The 21,284-nt window shown below is 48.5% G+C and overlaps 3 protein-coding genes across 14 annotated transcripts in view; all 3 read left to right on the top strand.

The window, feature by feature from the left end:
* The window catches only part of POU2F3 (POU class 2 homeobox 3), a 41,073-nt gene extending 38,917 nt beyond the window's left edge, over positions 1 to 2,156 (top strand). For both annotated transcript variants that reach the window (XM_068659219.1, XM_068659220.1), the window contains exon 14: positions 270 to 2,156. In XM_068659219.1, coding sequence (XP_068515320.1) covers positions 270 to 309 — 40 coding nt within the window. In that variant the 3' untranslated portion in view covers positions 310 to 2,156. The remainder of the gene's footprint in view (positions 1 to 269) is intronic.
* Positions 2,157 to 5,631: 3,475 nt separating this feature from the next.
* On the top strand, positions 5,632 to 9,230 carry LOC137843676 (TLC domain-containing protein 5-like). 4 transcript variants are annotated; one of them, XM_068659230.1, is made up of 3 exons: positions 5,632 to 5,742; positions 6,358 to 6,557; positions 7,136 to 9,230. In XM_068659230.1, the coding sequence occupies exons 2-3, from the start codon at positions 6,362 to 6,364 to the stop codon at positions 7,672 to 7,674; spliced, it is 735 nt and encodes a 244-aa protein (XP_068515331.1). In that variant the 5' UTR covers positions 5,632 to 5,742; positions 6,358 to 6,361; the 3' UTR covers positions 7,675 to 9,230. The 4 variants fall into 4 exon arrangements, with proteins under 4 accessions (XP_068515331.1, XP_068515332.1, XP_068515329.1 ...); XM_068659231.1 differs by having other exon boundaries at positions 5,654 to 5,742; positions 6,361 to 6,557; XM_068659228.1 differs by lacking the exon at positions 5,632 to 5,742 and adding an exon at positions 5,869 to 5,950.
* A 280-nt stretch (positions 9,231 to 9,510) lies between these two features.
* On the top strand, positions 9,511 to 17,742 carry TLCD5 (TLC domain containing 5). 8 transcript variants are annotated; one of them, XM_068659226.1, is made up of 5 exons: positions 10,788 to 11,291; positions 11,517 to 11,575; positions 12,021 to 12,099; positions 13,295 to 13,494; positions 13,914 to 17,742. In XM_068659226.1, exons 4-5 carry the CDS (start codon positions 13,296 to 13,298, stop codon positions 14,450 to 14,452), a joined length of 738 nt encoding a protein of 245 aa, XP_068515327.1. In that variant the 5' UTR covers positions 10,788 to 11,291; positions 11,517 to 11,575; positions 12,021 to 12,099; position 13,295; the 3' UTR covers positions 14,453 to 17,742. The 8 variants fall into 8 exon arrangements, 7 of the variants coding, with proteins under 7 accessions (XP_068515323.1, XP_068515328.1, XP_068515327.1 ...); XM_068659222.1 differs by lacking the exons at positions 10,788 to 11,291; positions 11,517 to 11,575; positions 12,021 to 12,099 and adding exons at positions 9,511 to 9,659; positions 9,845 to 9,958; XM_068659224.1 differs by lacking the exon at positions 11,517 to 11,575.
* Positions 17,743 to 21,284: the final 3,542 nt, after the last annotated feature.

Below are 21,284 nucleotides of genomic sequence, written 5' to 3'. Positions count from 1 at the left end.
CTGGGCTTTCTGAGTCACGGAGCATCCTGTGCCATGAATCAGACCTGCTCTTACCCAGAGGAAGTCCAGCAGCGTGTGAAATCCTGAGCTCCGTGCAAGCTGCTGCTTAGAAAGACGGGGGCTTTGCTCCGAGCTTCCTACGGGAAAAAGGATCTCTTGCTGGCTGCCAGGTCTAAGAAGGGTCACAAACAGAATAGGAATGATTGATATTTCAAGGGAAAAAGTTAACAGCATGCAATTGTAGCTCTTACTCCCTGTGTCGCAAACAGATCTTGGTACCGATGGAATCAACCTACCTACCTCCACTGAGATGACTCCTCCACCGTGTGTAACAGGAGCTCTGACTTCTAGCTATGGACCAACTTCTCTAGGAACAATGCTTGGGGCAACATCTGGCGTTCCAGTGCCTTCAAACTGCTGCCAAATGAAGGTCTTGTTTAGGGGAGCCCAGAGCAGCAGAACTCTCCAGGGACTCAAACTGCAGCTGACCTTCCCCAAGGATTCTCACCACCACCAGTGACATTTTAGTACTCTTCCATGCATTCACTTCGAGAACGAGCCCTTGCTTAGCACTATTAGCATGAAACACTGCCCTCTGCTTGCAAATCTCTGCATTCACACTGGATTGCCTGGCAATCCCTGATCTGGAAGGATTTCTGTGTCAGGACCCTCTTTTTTTCCCCCTCACTCATTTCAGAGCTTCCCACAAGGAGGGTCTGCCATGCTGTTACTATCACGCACACGTACCATAACCCCCAAACTGAGCCGAGGTTACCCAGTTCATTTCACCAGAGACCCGTATCTAGATGTGAGCCTTGGTTTTCAATAGACTTCCAAGGTCAATGGCACTGTGCTTTATCCACCACCAAACCTGCTTTGCTTTGAGCCCTTCTGCCCTGTTTCTAAAGTTTGTTTCCTTTTCCTTTTTTTTTCTTTCTTTTTTTTTTTTTTTAAAGTATTTTAGAGCTTTTTTTTTTTTTTTTTTCCTTTAAAAAAAATTGCCTCCTTTTGCAAAATCTGTGTCCAGGTCTTGTTATTGCTCACAGCTGGCCTCGCTGGAGGATGTCACTGTAGTAAAACACTGGGTGCACTTCTGATCCAACTGAACACAACAGCGATTTGTGTTGGTTTGATGGGACGAGGATTAGTCTTGGCCGCCCCTTCTTCTTTCTTTTATTCATCCTTTGGGCTTTATCTGGTACCAAACGAAAGCAACCTCTCCGGAGCAGAGGGGTGTGTGTGTTGTGGTTTGTCCTGAATTGTAAGTGATGTAGCCGGCCTGATCCCTGCAGCGTGCCCTTCGTTCCTGGGGGACAGGTTGTACTGCTCAGGTGTGAATCTCGAGGATTTTGTGTGCAAGGTTTCTTAATATCATCAGACGCCAAAGCGTAGGAAGCTTCAACTGTCACAGCATATTGCCAGGGAAATCGTGGTTACTTGCAACTCGCCTCTTAAGAAGAGGCAGATATTTAATTTTGTAAAAGCAGACTTGAGTAATACAAATTCCTGGTCAGGTTGTCAATGGGTACAGGTAATTAATTCAGTGAAACTAGAGTAAATGAGCATTTGGTTCAGAGGTTGTAAATAGACATTTTTGAGTAGTAGTCTTTTTTTTTTTTTTCCAATTACTTTTTTTTTTTTTTTAGGCAAATGTGAGCTTTTTTTTTTTTTTAATAGTAAAATTTATCCTTTGTTACTTCTTTTGGGGAAAAATGTATTTGATTTGGTTGTTTCTTATCCTACTCCTTCAGTGCTGTGTGATGACACTATTGCCGTAGTGGGTCTGTGGACCTTAAGAGTTTCTCAGTTACCTTTACACAAAGTGTTGAGTCCTACAAGCACATTGTACGTGGAACTGCATTTGTCGCTTCAAGTGTGGTATGGTATAGAAGCAGACACTGATAACAATGAGAAAGGATTGAAAAAGATTATGGTAACATCTCTTGAAAAATAGAATTTGAGAAATATTTCCTTTTTAAATATTAAACCACTTTTTAAAAATGTTCTGACATCAGCAAAAGCAGCAGCAACAAAGAACGGAGAAACTGTATTCCTGTTTCCTGCATTCCCCACATCACCCATTTACCTCTAACTAAAACATTTTCGTCATACCATTTTTTTTTTCAGTGGAAACATTAAAATTAAATGAAACTTTCTATTTTTTGCAACAAAATCTGTTGTCGTTTAAAAAGCATTTTCTGGTGGGAAAGCAAGAAATGTAGGTGGGAAGTATTCATCTAACTAATTGCTATGGCCCTTCTCTCTGCCATTAATTAAATGCTCTTACATGCTTGGAGGGTTGATTTCAAGCCTTGTTCTCTATTGCTTTCCAACTTTATTTAGAGATGGGAAACAAATTATTTGAGTATAATTATTCTAAAGGCTTTGACAGGTTTGGTACAGCCACGAGGGTGGGTTTTTGTGGCATGTTGTTTAGGGTTCCCATTGCCCCCTATAGCAGGGACTCTTACCAGACCAGTATTGTGCAACCGGAGTAGGAATTATTTGTGATAGGAATTAAAAAGATAGCATTTTGCACTGTGTGCCTTAAGCACGGGATTTTTGGTTGGGGGTCAGGGAGAGAAATGGGTCATGAAATGATCCTCCAGGTGGCTGGGGCTTGGAGGAGCGATGTTGCGCATCCCGAGCATGAGGTGTGGGTAAGTGGGAAACTGGTGATCCCCCTGGAGAAGCCGCCTCTGCTCTGAGGCCTTGCATAGAAACACCTCCCTCTGCACTGAGGATCCTGCACATTAGGGTGAAACAACCGGGCTGGGGGGTTTGTGCCAGCCTGAGAAGTGATTAGCACGTGGCTGCACCGAGCATGCCACCAGGCTATGAATAAAGTGAGCAGGGGTTGGGTTCTGAGCAGGGCTGAAAAAGAGCTGTGGCTGTCACCTGCTCTGGCACTAAACAGACCCCTAAGAAGATCCCGGAGTCAGCAACAATTTTCTGATCCTTATTCAAAGCCAGCTCCATCCGACAAAGGTGCTCAGGTAGCACGAAGGGGCCTTGCTGTGGCCTCTCCCTGCTAAGGTGCAGAATTCTCGCAGCTAAAGCTCTGCTGCATACTGGAAACGTGCGTCATGCTGCTAAGACAATGACTCTAATATTTACAAAAATTCTGGCAATTACAAATATGTAAAGGCTAGCGTAAGGGAAGAATGAATTTAAACCTGATTCTGTGCTTTCGGGCCACCTTTCTTAGCTTACAACCTATTCACTCACTTCCTGCATGACCTTGGACAAACCACTTAATCCCCATTAGGCGATGACAATCCTCTCCTCCTCCCAGTCCTCAATTTGCGCAAAACAGCACAGGTCACCACTGACGAACATCACAGCGGATTCTGCTGCCGTCAGAGGAGACATTTATTATACTAAGAGGAAAAACTCAGGTTTCAAGCTCATTTGTACTGTGAAAAATGTCCGGTTATTTTGTAGACGATTAATTAAAAGCTCAGAATTGGCCATTTTGATTGCCTTCATAACCCTAGCCTACAAATTTTAAACAGCATAGATGAGCTGTTGATTTCAGAGGCAGCTGAGAATGTGCTTAAGCCCTCGGTGAAGGGTCCCAGAGGTTTGTGAGCCTCTTTGCCAAAAAATAAAAAAAGAAACAAACAAAAAAAAACAAACAGAGAAGCGAAAGGCAATTTACCATTTGCAATCATGTATTTATAAGTTTCTGTACATGTATGCATTTTAATAATATAGACAAGATGTATCAGTATCAAAATCCAGCTAACTAATATTTCATTTTCAGAAATTCCCCTACATAATTTGCTCCCACAAAAGCAGCATTAAGTACATTTTCAAATAGGAATCCTGAAAGCTGGGGAGGGAAATTACAAAGTTCTTGGGTAGCGGCACCTGCACATTAGTGTTGCAGCTGAGATCAAAGCCGTGCTGTGCCAGGTGTTGTGCAAACACAACAGGAGAGCTGATATCCGCTGGGAGGTTTGCCGACACAATAAAGTGGCTCTCAGGTTTATTGATAAACCAGTCCTGAATGGGAAAACAAACCTAGCAGCTTATCTCTTTCAGAAAAAGCTACGGTTGGAAGGGAAAGGTTTTCATTCCCCTGTCTTCTAGGAATAGCTCCAATCTCTCAGGAGCAGCTTAGGGATTAAAAAATACACAGGGCAGGAAATTCCAGCTTTCCAAGACCAAGAGTCACCTCCCACAGCCATAAATAAACAACGCAGGGAACAATTGCTCACAAGCAGAGGTGCCTCATGGTGGCTTCAAGAACTGACACCATCTCCTGGGCCTGACCTGCTGCCAGAGCAGCCCTGGTGCCTGACAGCAGTCTCCGCACCCCGTCCCTGCCTCTCTTTGAGGAGAGCTCCTCCACGTTAGGACTCAAGCATCAGTGATGGGACCCCTGGAGTAAAGGAAGAGTCGGTTGTCAGCTGTCCCCCATCTCTATTCCTTCTGAGAATGAGGGGTGCAACCCCCTTCATCTTTTATCTGTTGTCTGGTCACTCGTAAGCTTGCTGGAGAAATGAGCCAGATCCCCCTTCACACAAAAACCAGGGGAAGGACATGGCATGCTCTTGGAAGTTGGGCTCCTGCTCTTCTCAGCCATAGGCAGCTAAATCAGAATCCTCAGTGTACACCATGAACAAATTCTCCTGATTTTCCTCTCTGCTGCCAGATGTCAGGGTGCACATAGGAGATGCTAAAGCCAATACTCGTGGCTGACATCGAGGGTGACCCCTCCACGCGACTGCTGCAGCGACCCCAAAGCTCTGAGCGAGTGTGCAAGGGGCAGGGGGTGGGATATCAGGATCCAGAGGTTGTGTCCTTCCTGGTACACCCACGCTGTTTGGCTGTGCCTGAGTTCAAGCAAGATTGGGAAGGGTTGGAAATGGAATAATTTGCTGTTGGTATTTCTACTCATCCTCTGCTTTTCCTCCTCTGCTTTCCACCTGTGAGAAGAGTGAGAGCAAGTAGGGAGAGCAGGGCTCAGTCCTTGCCCTTCCCAGTTTTCCCCGTGACCTGAAGGGTGCCTTTGAGAATTTTCTAAGTGTCTAAATGCTCCCTTCGGGTGCCCTCATCATCCCTGATGCTCACGGCCTTGGGGCTTACCTTCCTGGTAGCATTAGTGGAGAGCCTAACCCTAACCCTCCTACACAATGCCATCAGAAGCTGGGCTTAAATTCAGGCTCACTTTTATAGATCTGGGTAGCTTGAGCCTGCAGGGCTAGAGCTGCAGTGAGATCCCCCCCCCCCCCCAAAAAAAAAAGCACCCTTAGGTGAGGTCCTAAAGCTCTCCGTGATTGCTTCCACTCCCTGAGCTCTGTAGGAAGGTTTGGGGTTGCTGGGGGCACTGAGTTTCCTTCAGGCAGATTTTTAAGTGACTTAATAAACAGAAACAGCGTGACACTGACTCCAAGCTCATCACAAGGACGTGGAGGAAGTACAGCCCTTCATGGTACAACCCCCTGCCCTCATCGTTTGCCCCATCATTTGCCCCATCGCTCGCCCCATTCCCCAAATCCTGCCTCTCCCTCTCCCCTCTCCTCCTCCTCCTCCTCCCTCCCTGCAGTCACCTCCACCAAACCACGCAGGAAACTTCAACAGGGACTCCAGAACACTTTTTTTTTTTTTAAAAAAAAAAAAAAAAAAAAAAAAGGACAAAAGCACCTCCCCTACTTGCCTGAGCACTTTTGTTCCGTGCTTCCTTCCCCTCCACTAGGACGCAAAGCTGCCAGCCCAGAGCTCGGGACTCTTGCGGTGAGGAGGCTCCCCAAAAACCTCTCCCGATTTACTCCCGCGACCCCTTTCCCCCCCCGGGGCAGGGCAACGGAGGGGCAGGAGGTGCCGGCCGGGGGCGGGGAGCAGGGAGGGACGGGGGGAGGATAAAAACCTCTCGGGGAGCCCCAGCGCCGCCTCCCCGGGCGCTCCCGGAGCCTGCAGCCGGTCCCCAGTGGCCCTGAGCTCGGTAAGGAGCCGGAGGGGCTGCCCCTTCCCTCGGGGGTCCCTTCCCTCGGGGGTCCCTTCCCTGGGGGGTTCCAGATGTGCCCAAGCAGGGCAGGGAGCTGTGGGATGTTTTGGGGCTGTGGGGATTTGTTCCCATTGGTGTTAGGGCTGTGGGAAGGAGGAAGGGTGTGCAGGAGAATAGTGCTAAAGAGGGTCCAGCTCTGTTCTGCAGGGTGCTGTGCTCATGGCAAGGGTGCGAAGCATATCTGGGACTTTTTTGGTTGTTTGCATGTGGCTTTTTTTTTTTTTCCCCTTTTCTTTTTTTTTTTCCTTCCTTCCTGGTTTTTTTCCACATGAGTAAGCAGGGCCAGGTGATCACCCCTCGGTGACGGAGCTGCTGTGCTCACAACTCGCTCTCTCTGCCTTCAGCAGGATGGTGTCCATCGTTCTCGAGGTGGCGTGCAGCCTGCTGGCCTGGCTGTCCCTGTATGCTGCCTGCTGCCACTGGCACAGGCACCGCTCCCACGAGTGGAGCTGCCGCTTGGTCACCCTGCTGCACGGCGTGGCTGTCACCTGCCTCTCGGGCTACGTGGCTCTCCTGGATGGCCCCTGGCCTCTAACCCATGCAGGTATGTTTGGAGTTTTACCCTGACACACGTCCTTGTCATCTGCTGGTGACATGACTCCTCTGGTTCTGTACATGACTTTGTTCAACTCCCCTGCTTGTTCTCCAGCTCCTAGCACTTCTTATTTTTAATCTTGCTGCTGTTCTTTTCATGTACTTACTGAAGACTTTCAGGCTGAGTTTATGGTGCTATTACTGCTAGGTGTGGCAATGTGGAGAACAGACTAAACGCTGTTCGCATCTTGAAGGGTATAATAACTGCTGGCACTTGACTGTGGGTTTGTTCTTTTCTATCGTTAAATCTCACATAGCTCTGCTGGTGGGGTCAGGCTCTCCCACCCTGCTTTCTGAAAGGGTGGAGAGAAAAGGAGAAGCCAAGCGTGGTGGGATGGGATGACCGGCCTGGGTTTTCTGGGTGGGCTGAAGTCTGAAGGGAGAGCAGAGCCAGGTGTCCTGGTTCATGTCCTGTAGGATAACCACGGAAAGCAAGGAGGAAAGAGGCATGCTGGCCACCTGTTTGCTATGTATTTTAGAAGTCTGTCTTATTTAAGACCCCAGGCTTATGTTCATCTTTCATTTCAGGTTCACCAAACACACCTCTTCAGATCCACGTGCTGGCCCTGACCTTGGGTTACTTCATCTTTGACCTGGGCTGGTGCCTGTATTTCCAGACGGAGGGGGACCTCATGCTGCTCCACCACACGCTGAGCATCTGTGGCATGATCATGGTGCTGGGGCTCGGCAAGTCTGCCACGGAAGTCAATGCAGTTGTTTTCGTTAGCGAGATCACCAACCCCCTGCTGCAGGCCCGCTGGTTTCTGAGGGAAATGGGCCGCTACCACACCTTGCTGGGCGAGGTGGTGGATTTCTTCTTCGTGCTCCTCTTCCTCGTGCTGCGCATCGTGGGGGGAGCATTGATCATGTACGCGATGCTGGCGTCCCCTCAGCCCAGCTGGCTCCTCAAGGCCGGGGGCCTGGCCATGTACCTCGTATCTCTGGGGTTCCTGGTTGAGATCTGCCACTTCGTGAGGAGGAAAATGTTGAAGAAATTCCCTTCCTGGACAAGCCTGAGGAGTACGAATGCACCTGTGAAAACGAACGGGCACCTGACAGCTCATTAATGGTGGTTGTGGAAGGGGCCCTTGGGATGGCTCCTGAGGCCCATTTTGGTGACGAGAACTCCTGAAAGTGGCACAGAATTGACTTTCTGGTGCCAGCAGCTTTCCGCCACCCACAGAGAAGATGAATCAGGTGTGCAGAAAAGCTGGTAGAAAGGAGATTTAAGTGTAAGTGTGAGGAATTGAGCACGTCTGCTGCCTTCTCCAGCAGCAGTGCAGCCTCTAGCAGGGCACTAATGCTGGGCCTGACCGGCCTGCAGCTATGGTGTAGGGCCAGAAAGTCTAATCAGGAAAATACCATCCCCTTGCTGGTGTAACCAGATAGTGGGGTGACCTAGCCAAGACTTAACTCAGCCTCACTCTTACCTAATCCAGAAACTGGGCAAAACATTTGACCAAGAACTTGGATGAAAGTTTGAGAATCAGAGTAGTCGTAGGGGTACAGTGGAGTTGTCGTTTGTGTGAAGCGATGGAAATTGAGGGTGAGGCAATGTTTTACCTCATTGTTTTTACTGACACATTTCTTTTTATTTAGATGCTTGCATTCGAGCAGATCTTGATCTCAGAGCACTGTGACCTCCCTGAGTTTGACTCTGGCGCTTACAAGGCCCTGTTCCTTGCAAACAGGAATCCAGAACTGGGCTAGTGCTGATAAACTCCATAAGCAGGTGTTTATCTAGTCTTGGATTATTGTTTTTCTTTAAGTAGGCACTTTTTGTGTGAGAGATGATAGATCTGAGTCCTCTCTGGCTGCTTTCTGTTTTGGGACTGATTTATTACAGATCAATTAAGCTGAATGCGAGGCCAACAAGAATCCAGTGCATGCCCGCATTGTCAGTGGTGACAGGGACATTTAGGCAGATCTCAGTGTAACGTCTGCTCCATACCAGCAGGTCTCAGAGTATGGACCAGTTCTATTGCTGTCTTTACCTCTCAGAATTGTGTTCTGACTTTCCCCTGGGGTTTTAATGTGAATTTCCCTCGTTCTGAGGCTGCAGTTTGGATCCCTCTGCTTCCCATAAAAACCTTGCTTACAGCTGGGAAACAAATGGCCTCGAGTTCCCCTCAGGCTCAGCGAGGCTGGTTGCCTTTCCTTCCCTCCTGCTTTTGAAGACTTCACTGAGAAGAGCATCTTTATAGACCTAGGGAGCCCTGAGGCTGCTTGTGTGGCACTTTCTCCTCCTGCTGCAGAGTCACAGAAGGGGAAAGGTGGTGGTGCTGCTGTGGTGGGGTGGTCCCAGCAGCTCCATGCCTCCTGCCCTGCCTGGTGCTGATACCTGTCTTGGCTGGGGGTGCAGGAAGGTGTCTGGAGAGATTAAATGGCATGAAGTAACTTTAGAGGTGCCCCCTGAATTCATTGCAGTTGTGAATCCAGGCGAGGAAGTGGATTAACATGGTCAGAAAGGCAGGAGGCTTGCACTCCTGATGGATCTCCAGTGTGGCTTTGGGGGCCTGGCCTGGGGAGGTGGCAGCCCTTGGAGTCGCTGTGCTCTTGTGAAAACTCCCCTGAGTGATAATAATTCCAATAAAGTCATGTTCTCTTTTTAAAAAGAAAAAAATGCTGTAATTTTCTTTTGTTCTGCGTCTTAAGGAGGGCAACTGAAGCTTTTCCTGAGCAAAGCAGGCTTGAGGGAAGGCTGAGCATGCCAAGGCCAGTAGTCACAGGCAAAGCTCTGGCTTGTGCCCTTTTGTGCAGCTTGGGAAGCAGAGAGCTGGTGGGCAAACAAGCCTGGGCAGAGCCATGGGCTCTGGCTTGAGGTCTGGAGGATGGATGAGGGTCAGCTGAAGCTCACAGTTGTGACTAACGAACCCATAACCTGCCTTGCCAATGAGTCAGGCGGTGCTTGCTCTTGATGGGCATGGGTCATGGAGCTCCTGTTAAATTTTGGCCGTGGCCTACTTCCCAGGCTGCCTCCTCTCTGCAGCACCGGTGCCTTTGCTGCTGTGTATTCCCAGTTCATTTTTGGACAAATAGTTTCCAAGTGAAGGTAAGCTAATAAATCCTGTGACCCTCTTGGTGCTATAAGCTCTTGTTAGAATAGGTACGGAAAGAAAAGGAAGAACTGAATGATGAGCAAGGGTATAGCTATAGTATAATGGGCAGTAGTGTGCAAATAACTGTTAGCAGAGGTTCCTGTCCTGAGCTGTTTTGCTGAGTGCTATTCATCTGCAGGCAAAGTAAGCCAGTGGAGCTCAGCCTGCCTGTGGAAACAGCTGACTCTGCACGAAGCAAACAAGAAAATTAGCGTAGAAACTGCACTTAATTTCTGGTACAGTCCACTGGGAGGTGAGTTAGCTTGCCACCTTGTATCTCACTGTATGCAAATGTTTCACATCATCTGATCTTAAAAATATAAAATCACAGAAAACCCCTCCTCTAAAACCACCTCTGGCAGTAAATAATCCTTGCCTTCTTGTGACTCTGTTCTTTTGTGCCCGTCTCTGCCATTCTTCCTGCCTGCTCAGTTTCTGTGCCGTGAGTCAACATTAGTCCTGTAGCTTTCTGTGTACCCGTGCTGTTCTTTATCCTAAACTGAACGTCAGAACAGCTCTGTCTCATTTGTCATTGAGGCTATTAGGGCTGGCCTGGTGCCTGGTCCAACAGAGGTGGAGGAAAGCAAGATGAGACCTAAGATTTGTCAGGGAAACAAGTGTGCTATTAATGCTAGTAAGGATGTCGTGTTGAAATAGCAGAAGGATGAGCGTCTCGTAGCAATAGGAATTGTGCCTGGCTTGAACTGGAAAGGTGAGATAGGGAGATACCCAGCTGAAAACAGGATGGTTACAAGTGTCATGAGAGGCTGACATGACACTCCCACCATTTGTATTTCAAAAGGTAAAACCCGACAGGATGAAAATACATACTAATCCAGGGTGTGAGAGATTGCTTTGATTGAAACTTAAGAAAAAAATAAGTCTGCTGGTTGGAGGAAGATTTTTTTTGTGAGCTACTTGAAGCACCCTGTTTTGCTGCTCTGAGGGGGGGGGGGGAAGGTGGAAAATAGGTGTGTTTGTGCTGAATGCTTGCAGTGAGAAGAAATTACCAGGCTTTGCAACTGCTGCATAAGCACAGGCTGGGAGGGTAGGCTTAGGGCAGGGGTGTGTGCTTTCCCAGCCTGCTGAAGCTGCACGCTCTGTGCTGTGCTGGTGACGAACCCCGCGGGGTGCGCTGCCTTCACGCCGCTGCGGTTCGGCAACTCCTGCAGGAGAGCCGGCTCACGTCCCCTCCTGCCTGGATGCGAGCAAGACACAGCCATGGCAGTGCCTGTTATCTCTGGGATGCGAGATGAGTGATGCCGTGGCTGCGTGGGGCTCATCTCCCGTGCCCGCAGGCCACAGGGATGCTCCGTGCGTGCCTTGTGGCTGCCTCGCTCTGCGAGCAACACCCCGCTGACCACCAAAACCAAGGCCTGAGAGGACCGGGGGGGGCACAGCCCTGACCCCAACCAGCCCTTCCTGGGGCTGAGGGTCTGGGGGCGAGCACAGGGCCCCTTCCCCAGGGCCAGCCGCCGTCCCTCCGCCCCGCCAGCGGGCGCCCCTCGGCCGCCGCCGCCGCTTTCTCTTCCCAGGCACGGAGCGTGGCCCAGCAGCCGCGGCGGCGGCCGAGCCGCTTCCTGCAGGTGGGTTCGTGGGGAGGCCCCTATAGGGCTGGGGGGACCCCCAAGGGCCCTCCACCACCCCGGCCCTACAGCCCCGGCCTTGCTTGGCTCCAGCAGCCAGCTCCGGGTGCAGCCAGGCTGGGGAGCACCGAGGCAAGGCCCGCAGCGGGGCCTCCGGGGGCTGGAGGGGATGGGGCCTGTGCACGGTTGTGGGGTGATGTTGGGGTGTTTTTTCCCTTTTTTTAGAAAAAGGAGGAAGTGATAGTTTTCTGGAGATGTCCGTCAGGGGTTGAAGCTCTTTTGGGGTGAGCAGGGCTGGGATTTGAGGTGCATTGGATTGTTCTGCTTTTATTCGTGGCTCCGGTGTTGCTGATAATGCAAACGCTGCTGCTCCTTCTAAAGGGGTGATATGGATATTAATATAATTACCGCCTGTTTTAAAGGCTTTTGCCCTTTTCAGTGTGCAGTGAGAGGCATGATTGACAGATAAAATATATATTGTACATGCTAATGACAGGCATTGAGCTTTGATGTGTAATTGAAAGAAAGCCCCTTCCTTTTTTTTTTTTTTTTTTTTTTTTTTTTTTTTTCCCCTAGGGAAATATAAGAATTTTTTTTTCAGGTGTAGGTGTGGAAAACACCTTGACATGCTTGCCCTCTTTTGCAGGTTCAGGTGCCCTTCCAGCAGGCTTTTTGCCCTTTTTTGCAGGTTGGGTATCCTTCCAGCAGGCTTTTTGCCCTTTTTTGCAGGTCAGGTGTCCTTCCAGCAGGCTCCTCAGCCCATCAGTCCCTTCTGTCACATCAGGATTCCTCCTGCCTTACCCCGACTGTGAGTGCATATGGGCCTCAAGTACCAGGGATGCCAATGGAAACGCCCAGTCAGAGCGGTTAATCACATCCTTATTTCATCTCCCCATGTTCCCGAGGCCCATTAAAGCGTAATGGTTTTGTTTATCCAGCCTCCTAAGTCATGCCTGGTCACACTTAAAACAGGCCAGGCAGGAAGGTTGGGAGCTGCACCTCTGACTCCGCACCATCTGTATCCTCTTGGTGTTCCCCAGCCGTGGTGCTCAGCGAGCCCCAGGACCGGCGGTGCTTTTGGCATAACTGGAGACCTGCGTGGCCTGAGTGTGACTCAGCTTCTTTTGCTGCACTTCCCTGAATGCCCAGAAATAATGAGATGTATCTTGTATGTCTTGGAGAGCTTTTATAAACATCAACAAGCATGAGGGAGGACATAGAAAAGAAGGACTGGTTAAAAAATCTTTATGGGCATAGCTGCTAATCCTGTTGCATCAAAAAGATTTGGAGGTCTTGGTGCCAGAAAAAAATGATGTGAAGTCTGCAGGTGGGAGAGTTCAGTGTGTAGACCTAGCAAAAGACTGTGTTTTTTGGGTTTTCTTGTTTTTTATTGCGGTAGAGGAGGAACCAGCCTAGCAAACAGCAGGTGGGATAAGTAGGTCTGGTGGGGCAACACAAGCAGACCATTGAAGTGCAGACTACGTGGGCAGGGCAGAAAAATGAAGGGGCTGGAGTAGCTCTGGATCAAAGCCTTGTCGCTAGATGTGGAGCTCCTCAGCCTGTCCCTCAGGCAGTGCAGAGGAGCACTAAAATATCCCAGCAGATCCTGCACTGTAGACTGGTTGGGGAAGTCACCTGAGGTGCGTTCCCAAATTCTGACGTGTTTTCTCTTCAGTGAGCTAGGAACTCACTGTCTTGCAAGGAATTGTTTTTGATGCGTCCTCATAGTTGAGGGGGTGCTGGTGGGGTCTGTGTGCTGCTGGCCCCAAGGTGAATCTGCCCAAATTGGCACGAATTACTCTTTGGTGTGGGCCTTTCTGCAGAGAGACTGCAGTTCCTCTGCAAAAAAAAATAAATAAAATTGTCAGGAGCAAACAAGACCATCAGGAAACAGCCCTGTACGTGCAGTGCTGGGATGGCTGCTGGTGAAATGCTCCACAGGGTTGTGTTAATGTTGAAGGTGAGTCCTTCTGATGCATTTTGTGCTTCTGTTCCTGTGTCAGGATGCTGTTCGCCCTGCCCCTGCGAGTCGCCTGCAGCCTGCTTGCCTGGCTGTCCCTCTACGCGTGGTTCTGCCATCGCTACAAGCACCGGAGTTACGAATGGAGCTGCAGGCTGGTCACGCTGACCCACGGCATCCTCGCTACCTGCCTCTCTGCTTACATTGGCTTCATCGATGGCCCCTGGCCTTTGAGTCACCCAGGTGAGTGGTGAATTTGTGCTCCTGAGCCCCCCAGTGGGTGCCGGCACAAGGTGGGATTTTCCTGTTGCCTTGATACCTAGCCCACGTGAGGGATGTTGGTTCCAGGGATATCCGAGGTGCTTTGTGGTTGAAGGTAGTAGAGAAAAGGGGAGACTGGTGCTGTGTTTTGCTAGCATAACGCTTCCCCCAGCTGCAGTCTGGCAGAGCGTGTGATCACGTTGTGTGGACATTACATGGCTGCAGCTGTTGGACTAACAACTGCAGTGCTGTGGCTCGTCTGACTCCTCTGATGGAGCTGTGACCAGTACGGGACAATATCAGCCTGCCTGTGCTGAAGATGAATCCCCTCTCCCTATCTCAGAACCTGCCTGTTGGTTGCCTCCTTGCTCTAAAGCTCTCCTGGTGTCTCTGTGTTTCAGGATCACCAAACACAACTCTCCAGGTACACGGGCTGTGCCTTAGCTTGGGCTACTTCCTCTTCGACCTCTGTTGGTGCGTGTATTTCCAGACAGAGGGTGCCCTGATGCTGGCCCACCACCTGGTGAGCATCCTGGGCATCACAGCATCCCTGGCACTCGGGGAGTCGGCCGCAGAGGTCAACGCTGTCATCTTCGGCAGCGAGATCACGAACCCGCTGTTGCAAGCCCGCTGGTTCCTGAAGGAGACGGGGTGCTACCACAGCCTTACGGGCGACGTGGTGGACTTCTTCTTCGTGGTCCTCTTCACCGGGGTGCGGATCGGAGTGGGGGCCTGGCTGATGTACTGTGAGCTCGCCTCTCCCAAGCCCAGGTGGTACATCAAGCTGGGCGGTGTCATCATGTACGCCGTCTCCTGGGTCTTCATGGTCAGCATCTGTCGCTTCGCTAGGAGGAAGAGCATGAAGAAGTACCACGCTTGGAGGAGTTGGAGGAGTGAGGAGCTGTACTTGAAAACGAACGGCCATCTGAAAAACCACTGACTGGATGCTGAGTAAAAACTTCCTCGAGTTCACGGGCTGGCAGGAAGGGGATCATGCCTGAGATGCCACTGTCGGGAGAGGAGCCAACACACGTTAGCAATTCTGGAGCCAAATTTATCCCTGGCATAACTCCATTGAAATCCATGGAGCTGTGCCACGGATTCATCGGATCTGCAGTGTTTGGCCTGGCAGAGGCTAGCTCGGTGTGTACGTAAGCATACGCTAAATGATAGGGGTGAAAGAAGGGCTAATTTTACTGACTAACTGTAACTGGTCCAGCAGTGCAGGTGTAAATAGCAGTGTTAGCAGCTAACTCCTTCGGCATTGCTATGGTCTTGGAAGAGATGAGAACATAACACTAGATGTCAATGTTCAGTGTCCTGTACAGTCTAGGCAGCTGGAGTGACGACGTACTGCTAGGAAGGAGTGCGTTTTAGTGTTTCGTGGGAGCTGGGATTCCTGGCTCTTCCACCAACTTGTTATGTGACCTTGGGCAAGTCACGTAACTCTCCAACTCTGTGCCTAATTTCCCCATTTGTGAATTGGGGGTGATGGAGCCGATCCATCTGTGTTATGCACTTTCAGATCTTCACTTGAGAGGTGCTATGTAAATGCAGAATGGTGGTTGTTACCTGCACTTTGTTCATTATCCCCATGGTTCCTTTGGGAGAAGTGGTTCTGGTGGTTGAGCTAGAGCGTGACTCTAGAAGGAACAGTATTTTAAGCAGGTCACTCTTTCCTACCGTAATTTCTTTCAATAACTTATTTAATAACGTATTGGTAACTTATTTTTCAGTAGTGTCCAGAAGCTCTGGTCAGCACTGGCACCTTGCAGGACTCGGTGCTCCATGAACACACCCAAAGATGCAGCCCCTGATGGGAAGCGCTTGTGTGACGTTTTTCCCCCTCTTCACTCCTGACTGTTAAAGCTCTGCCCACGCTCTCTAAATTCTGCTCCTGGCTCCGTGAGTGACCAACGCTCTCCTTTATGAGAAGCCCCATCAGGACTTGTAAGTGGTTTTCTGACCTCCAACACGGGCCCAGCGCTGCTGTGTCTGCAGAACGGCAAAATTCCCTCTGCTTTATTTATTGGCCCAAATGCAGACATAGTTTGGAGCAAGCCTGAGACCCAGTGGCTTGTCCTGAGACCCTCAAATACCTTCCCCAAGCTGTAACTTCTAAAAACGAGAGCAGTAAATGTAGGGTGCATTTGCAGATCACTGCAGAATAATCTGTACTTGCCGTTTCTGGCAGCCTAAAGGGAACAGGGTGCAGAACCCGACTTGTAGTAAAGGCTGTGTATTTCTGTTGCTCTTGAAGGTGTCAATCCAGATTCCTGTCACTGTGTCTGAATCCAGAGTCTGTCCCAGCGTTTAAGGACAGTGGAGGACTGTAGGTGGAAGTATAAATACAGCTCACTTCAAATGAGCATTGATGTTTTTTCCAAGGACCACAGACAACAGTTTTGACAAGAGTTTCTTCAGATCTAAACTGGGATTTTGGGTTAAAAAGTAATCAGGATACATCTTCAAAACCCACTAGTTAGGGTGGGAGAGACACCCAGCTCCAGATCTGTCCTCTGCCCTCTTCAAGCCAGAGACCTAATCTTGGCTTTTCTTCATCTGCATTGATGCTTTGACCTCTGGGCTTTAAATTCACTTCTCTCTTCCTGATTAGATCTGGTTCACTTGATGAAAGTGAATGTTTACAGGGTAAGAGAGATTTATTTTATGGCCCAATAATTAAAGAAATGAGAGGCACAGAACCTGGCATTTTTTTTTTAAGCAGAGAAGTGTACTTGTCCAGAAGAAAACATGTTAGTTATCTGTCTGGTTCCATTTACAGGGGAAAAAAACCTGCTGCCCAGCTGGCAGCAGCTGCTGTTTGTTTCCCTGTGTGTTCTTTAAGCTCTGTGCTCAGCACCAGGGCTGTCGTGCTGCTGCCAGCCTTGCCTGTTGCAGCCAAAGGGCTTCCGATCAGCAGAGCCAGCTGGTGATGAGCTGGTCCTTCAACCCAAACTTGACTCATTCGGCACAGCAAAGTGATGTGACTGCCTCGGAGGGAGGCAAGAAGGGCTAGTCAGGGCTCGCCGGTTCCTTCCCAGCTCTGCTGCGGGCGTGGGATGTGTCAAGGAGGCTTTTTGCCTCAGCTTACCCCCCTCGTGAAGTGGGTACAATATTCAGCTACCTCGTGGGGCGTTTTCATCTGTTACCACTAAGCCACCTTTGATTAAAGCTTGGTGGTCTCTGTCAAGCTGCGCTGTATCAAGGCGAATTGCTGTTGCTCGGAGTGAAGCACTTCTCTCTGTGGCCCATATTTAGTTATTTCTAACCTGAACGTGACACTTCCCAGCATCAGGCTTGTTTAAAAGCATGACTGCAAAGTGCTTTGCAGCATTGCTTATGGGTAAGAGTTGAAACAAGTGAGCTAGACATCCATATAAAAGTGAGCCCAGGTCCTTCTTGTTCAGCTAGACTCCCAGGTTAAAGAAAGGATGCCTGGAGGGTGTTCCCTACTGAGGACTGCAACAAATCTGGAGTCAGAAGAGTTTCGGCAGCCAGCCTGACCAGGGAATAGGGGCTAAGATCGCAGGGAGGGCTTTCAGCAGCAGGTCCTGAGGAAACACAGCTGAAAACAGAGCCTGTTCATTTCTCAGTGCACTTGTCTTGCCCAGCAGGAGCAGCTTCCTGAGTAGACTTGGTGATTCGGACCCCAGCCTCTGGTTAGATTTGGTGTGCAGCTTAATGCGTAGCTGTGGCCCTTCTGTGCACAACCTCCCCAAGTAGGAATGGAGATTTGGGATGCCGGTTAGTGATTGCAGGTATCTGTGAAGAACTTTGCATGAAAATGTTAAGGTAATGCATTTAATGGCTGAGGGGCCCTCTTCTTTGAACTGGGGGGAACTGGGTTGGAAGAAGTGATCAATGTCGAGGCTTTAGATGTTAAGCAAAGGCACCAGAAGACAAAAGGGCAGTTAGGAATGGCTCTGTGAGGTAGAGCTAGCAGTGATGTTGCAGAGCAAGGCTTCGTAGTCTGCCTGGTGGGCTCCAGCATAGAATCACAGACCCAAGCAGAAGTATAACCTGTAAGCTGTGGAGCACACGGTGGGACCTGTCCTCAGGCTAGTCCGTGGTGCCTGCAGCAAGTGTAAAAGGAAACTGCAGAACTAGTGTGAAATAATAACTTGTGTTTGCATTACTGTGTAATAGCAACTAATGTTCCACCAGTGAATGGTGTAGATGCTTTGTATTATGTTTTATAAAATAAAGATTATTTAATTATATGAGGAATTTGGTTTCTGTCTTTGAATGGAGTTCTGTGTACTGCTGCATGAGTTGGCGTTGAACAAAGCTGGGGGCTGAGAGGTGCTGGTCTGTCACTCCGTGTGCTCACCAGGGTATTGCTTACATGCTGGGGGGCTGCTTTCACTCAGGGCCAGAGAGAAACTGCAGGTCTGTGCAGCTGCAGGGAGCTGTGTACATCCTGTTCTGTTCGTGCCCCAAAGCTCCCCAGGCACTTTGTCACTTAATCTGCTGTGGGAGGTGCGAGCTGCCAGGAAGATGCTGCGCAGGGCTCAGATCTGTTCACACGGGGGTTGCTTCTGCCCTTAATGCGATAGCTTGGCACTTGGAAAGCCAGTGACATGGGGAACATCTTCATCAACTGTGATTTAGAAAGGTGTCCTTTCAAAAGCTGTCTTCAAATGATGCTCCTGAAACAGGAGAGGAAAATGTTTGTCAGTGGTGCTTTCAGTGAGGCACCCAGGCACTGTGCAGACCCAGAACCAACTCTGCCTTGCTTACGGTCACAGTATTTGCCAGAGATCTATCATGCCAGAGTCTGTTTTCTATGAACAGTTAAGTGAATTTTGTTTGAGTGTAACCCTACATCTACCTCAAAATCCTCCAGCACTGCGGAGCAGCTGTGTAGTGTTGAGTCCTCTAGAGTTACTGGCCTGTTTAACACTCTACAAGCAGCCTGGCTGCATGGTGAAGTGGTGTCAGGGACTGCAATAATTTATCCTGGGAGTTTGTTTAACCTCTGAGGTAGTCTGCAATCGGAGAAGAAAGCACAGTAATGTTCTGCAGCTTTGCTTTGGAGCTGCAAGCATCTTCCAGGTTTCACAACTTCGAATTACACACTAGAATCTAGTCTCAAGTTCATGAGCAAAGGTGCTTCACTGTAAAAAGTGACATCTGCCTCCCACCCAATTTATTTCATTTTATGTCTTCCCATTATTTCTTTTAAACCCATTCCTTCCCCACTGCCTGCCATTAGCTTCTACTGCAGGCCCTGCAGTGGAGCTTTACAAAGCTAACTTCCTTTTGGTCTTCTGCCCTCTCTTTATAATTAAACTCCTTACTTGTATTTGAAGAAATTGCTATTTTGTGAAATTGAAGGCTTTATTCCCTTGCAACAGTAGTCCAAACACTGCTCTAAAAGCATAGTGGTTTAGGTCTTTAGAGTCTGGTTTTAGACTAATACCAGTGCTGTCAGCTGGTCTGTTCCTTGGGTATAAAAGATAAGAGAATGCTTTAAGCTTCATGGTAGTTGTGTGTATGCTCCTGATACTTGCAGACTTTGTATAGCTTAGCTGGAAGTAAAATAACAAGTCTGCTGCCATTCCTAAGGAAATCAAATTTCAGAAACCAAGAGAGAATTAGAGTCAGCATTAGCCTTGCGTTGCTTAAGCAATTTCTAGACAAGGAATAACTTCTTTTTGGTTATACCAAAACGAACTAGTGCTTTTCTCTTTCCAAGTCAGCTTCAATATGTGCTCTTGTAAATCTGTGCGAGAGAAGAAGGTGTCAGCTTTTGCTGGCTTTGTCCTGTTTCCCTCAAGCCCCAGGGGCAGTTTGGCAGCTGGTAAGTTGGCAACCTAAGGCGTCTTCAGAGAATGACTTCCAGAAGCAACTGAACAGATCCGGAAAGTGTGTGCAAAAACTTTCACAAAGTTAGAGCAGCTTACTGGTAGCTACTCTCACATGGAAAAGAGAAAGTGTCCATTTCTGTTGGTTTTCATGTGTTACAAGCTACAGGTTTTCAGGAAAGTTTGTGGTATGTTGTTTGAATCCTGTATCACTTCAGAAGGTGAACGTCTGTTCAGTGTAACTGATAGTCCTCAAATGTGGTAAGAAATTTCATTCTTTATTTCTCTAGATTTTACCCTAATAACAAATACCTCTTTTTTTCCAATTAGAGGGTGTTGATTCTAGCAGGCAGCAAGAAGAAAGAGTCCATGGCAGAACGTACAGCAGCTTTGTCCTTACACACGCTGCTGCTTTATTTATGCTGATGTGGAAAGAAAGCTTAGTGCTATAAAAATGCTTACTGTGATGTGGCTTATCCAGGTTTAGGCACTTAATAAGCTGTCACAGTGGAAACCCTGACAGATTAGCCTATCTGTATCTCAACAAAGTCAGCAAAGTATTGCTTGTGTCCAAGTGACTTAAAAGCACAGGCCAGCCCTCTATGCATTTCCATCATTTCCAGCAAACTTGACACAAAGCAAGCTGCCTGTCTCTGTAGGTAGTGAATCGTGGGCCTATTTTAAGGCATGTGAACTAAAAGGCTTTGAAATATCATAGCAATGTGGAGTGCAGCACGAATTCATTATTATTAATATATATTTTCTTTCAAATTAGCAGTGCATCAACATGGCCATTAGTGGCTGTTGGATCAGTCTTTGCATCAGCTTCTGAAGCAGGTGGCATCCATGTCGCAGTGTACTTGGTGAGGAACAGCCCAGCAACAGCTGGAAAATTCAGTGGATGGCCAAGCAGATAAACTGTCTGAAATCCAGTGTCTATCATAACATATTCCACTCTCTCAAAAGCAGAATCTCAGCAATTAAGGAAATCCCCCACAACTTCTCAGCTGGCTCAGCAGGATCTCAAACGAGAGGAGTTCCCTGAAATCTTTTTTGTTTCTTTTTTTTTTCTTTTTCTTTTTTTTTTTTTTTTTCCCCAGAGCCTTAGTAATTTGTTGCATTATCAACTGAAGTCTAAATACCAGTACAAAACCCTGGTGCATTCTGACACTGGTTTTAAATTGATTACCTGTAAGCAGCAAAGCACAAGAGGCTTAATTCCATGATCTGCACCTTTCAAATCATACATAACTTAAAGTTAGAAGAGTCCTTGTCCATTTCATTTTTATAATGGAGGTCAGCAAAACTCAGCTAATACCCCGTCATGTCTGAGTGGCAGCAGGCAGTTTTACAAAGCTATCTATTCTTTACTTAAGGTCTGCAGGGGATCCTTTGCACTCGCAGGTAAGGTGCTCTAATGCTTGATTATCCCATCTGAGATGTGGTACAAAGTTTTCCCAAAAGAATGATTACATTCACTGATGCTCAAAATTTGAAGACAAGGCAAAGCCTGAAACATCTGGCATCACGGAGTTAAAAATCTATTGCTTTTTTGCTGTTTTCTGACCTGTGTTTAGCCTGAGCCCATAGTGGTGCAACTCCGGATCAGAGCGCAGCACCTGGAGCACCAGAAACTCCAGAAGCTGACTCCGGTTTCAGGACTCGTTTCAAAAGCAGCTTGGCGGTGAGAGGGCCCCGGCTGTTAAAATGCCGGAGGAAGGTTTCAGATGAGAGCAGCCATGCGAGGATCCTCCAGCAGATGGCATCAGGTCCCCGGGTGAGCCTCTGGTGCCAGGCTGGGAAAAGAGGTCTGGGAAAGAGCCTCAGTGAAGGCTTTCTGTATGGGTATGTCTTTCCAGGAGTCCTGTATAAGGCATCTCCAAGGATTTTTGTGCCATCCTTTATTTAAGGCAAAATGGGAATTTATAGCTCATAGCACTAGACGTTCTTCACATCAGGGTC

This window comes from Anas acuta, chromosome 23, assembly GCF_963932015.1.
Source record: "Anas acuta chromosome 23, bAnaAcu1.1, whole genome shotgun sequence".
NCBI classification, from domain to species: domain Eukaryota; kingdom Metazoa; phylum Chordata; class Aves; order Anseriformes; family Anatidae; genus Anas; species Anas acuta.
Note: the sequence above shows the minus strand (reverse complement) of the source record. Positions and strands in the feature narration are given on the sequence as shown.

Bases quoted from the DNA above. Each gene is read 5' to 3' on its own strand.
- LOC137843676 (XM_068659230.1), top strand. From the start codon at position 6,362: ATGGTGTCCATCGTTCTCGAGGTGGCGTGCAGCCTGCTGGCCTGGCTG. The intron at 6,558-7,135 runs GTATGTTTGGAG...CTTTCATTTCAG, and splicing joins CTGGCCTCTAACCCATGCAG to GTTCACCAAACACACCTCTT.
- TLCD5 (XM_068659221.1), top strand. From the start codon at position 11,918: ATGCTTGCCCTCTTTTGCAGGTTCAGGTGCCCTTCCAGCAGGCTTTTT. The intron at 12,100-13,294 runs GTGAGTGCATAT...TTCCTGTGTCAG, and splicing joins CCTCCTGCCTTACCCCGACT to GATGCTGTTCGCCCTGCCCC. The intron at 13,495-13,913 runs GTGAGTGGTGAA...TCTGTGTTTCAG, and splicing joins CTGGCCTTTGAGTCACCCAG to GATCACCAAACACAACTCTC.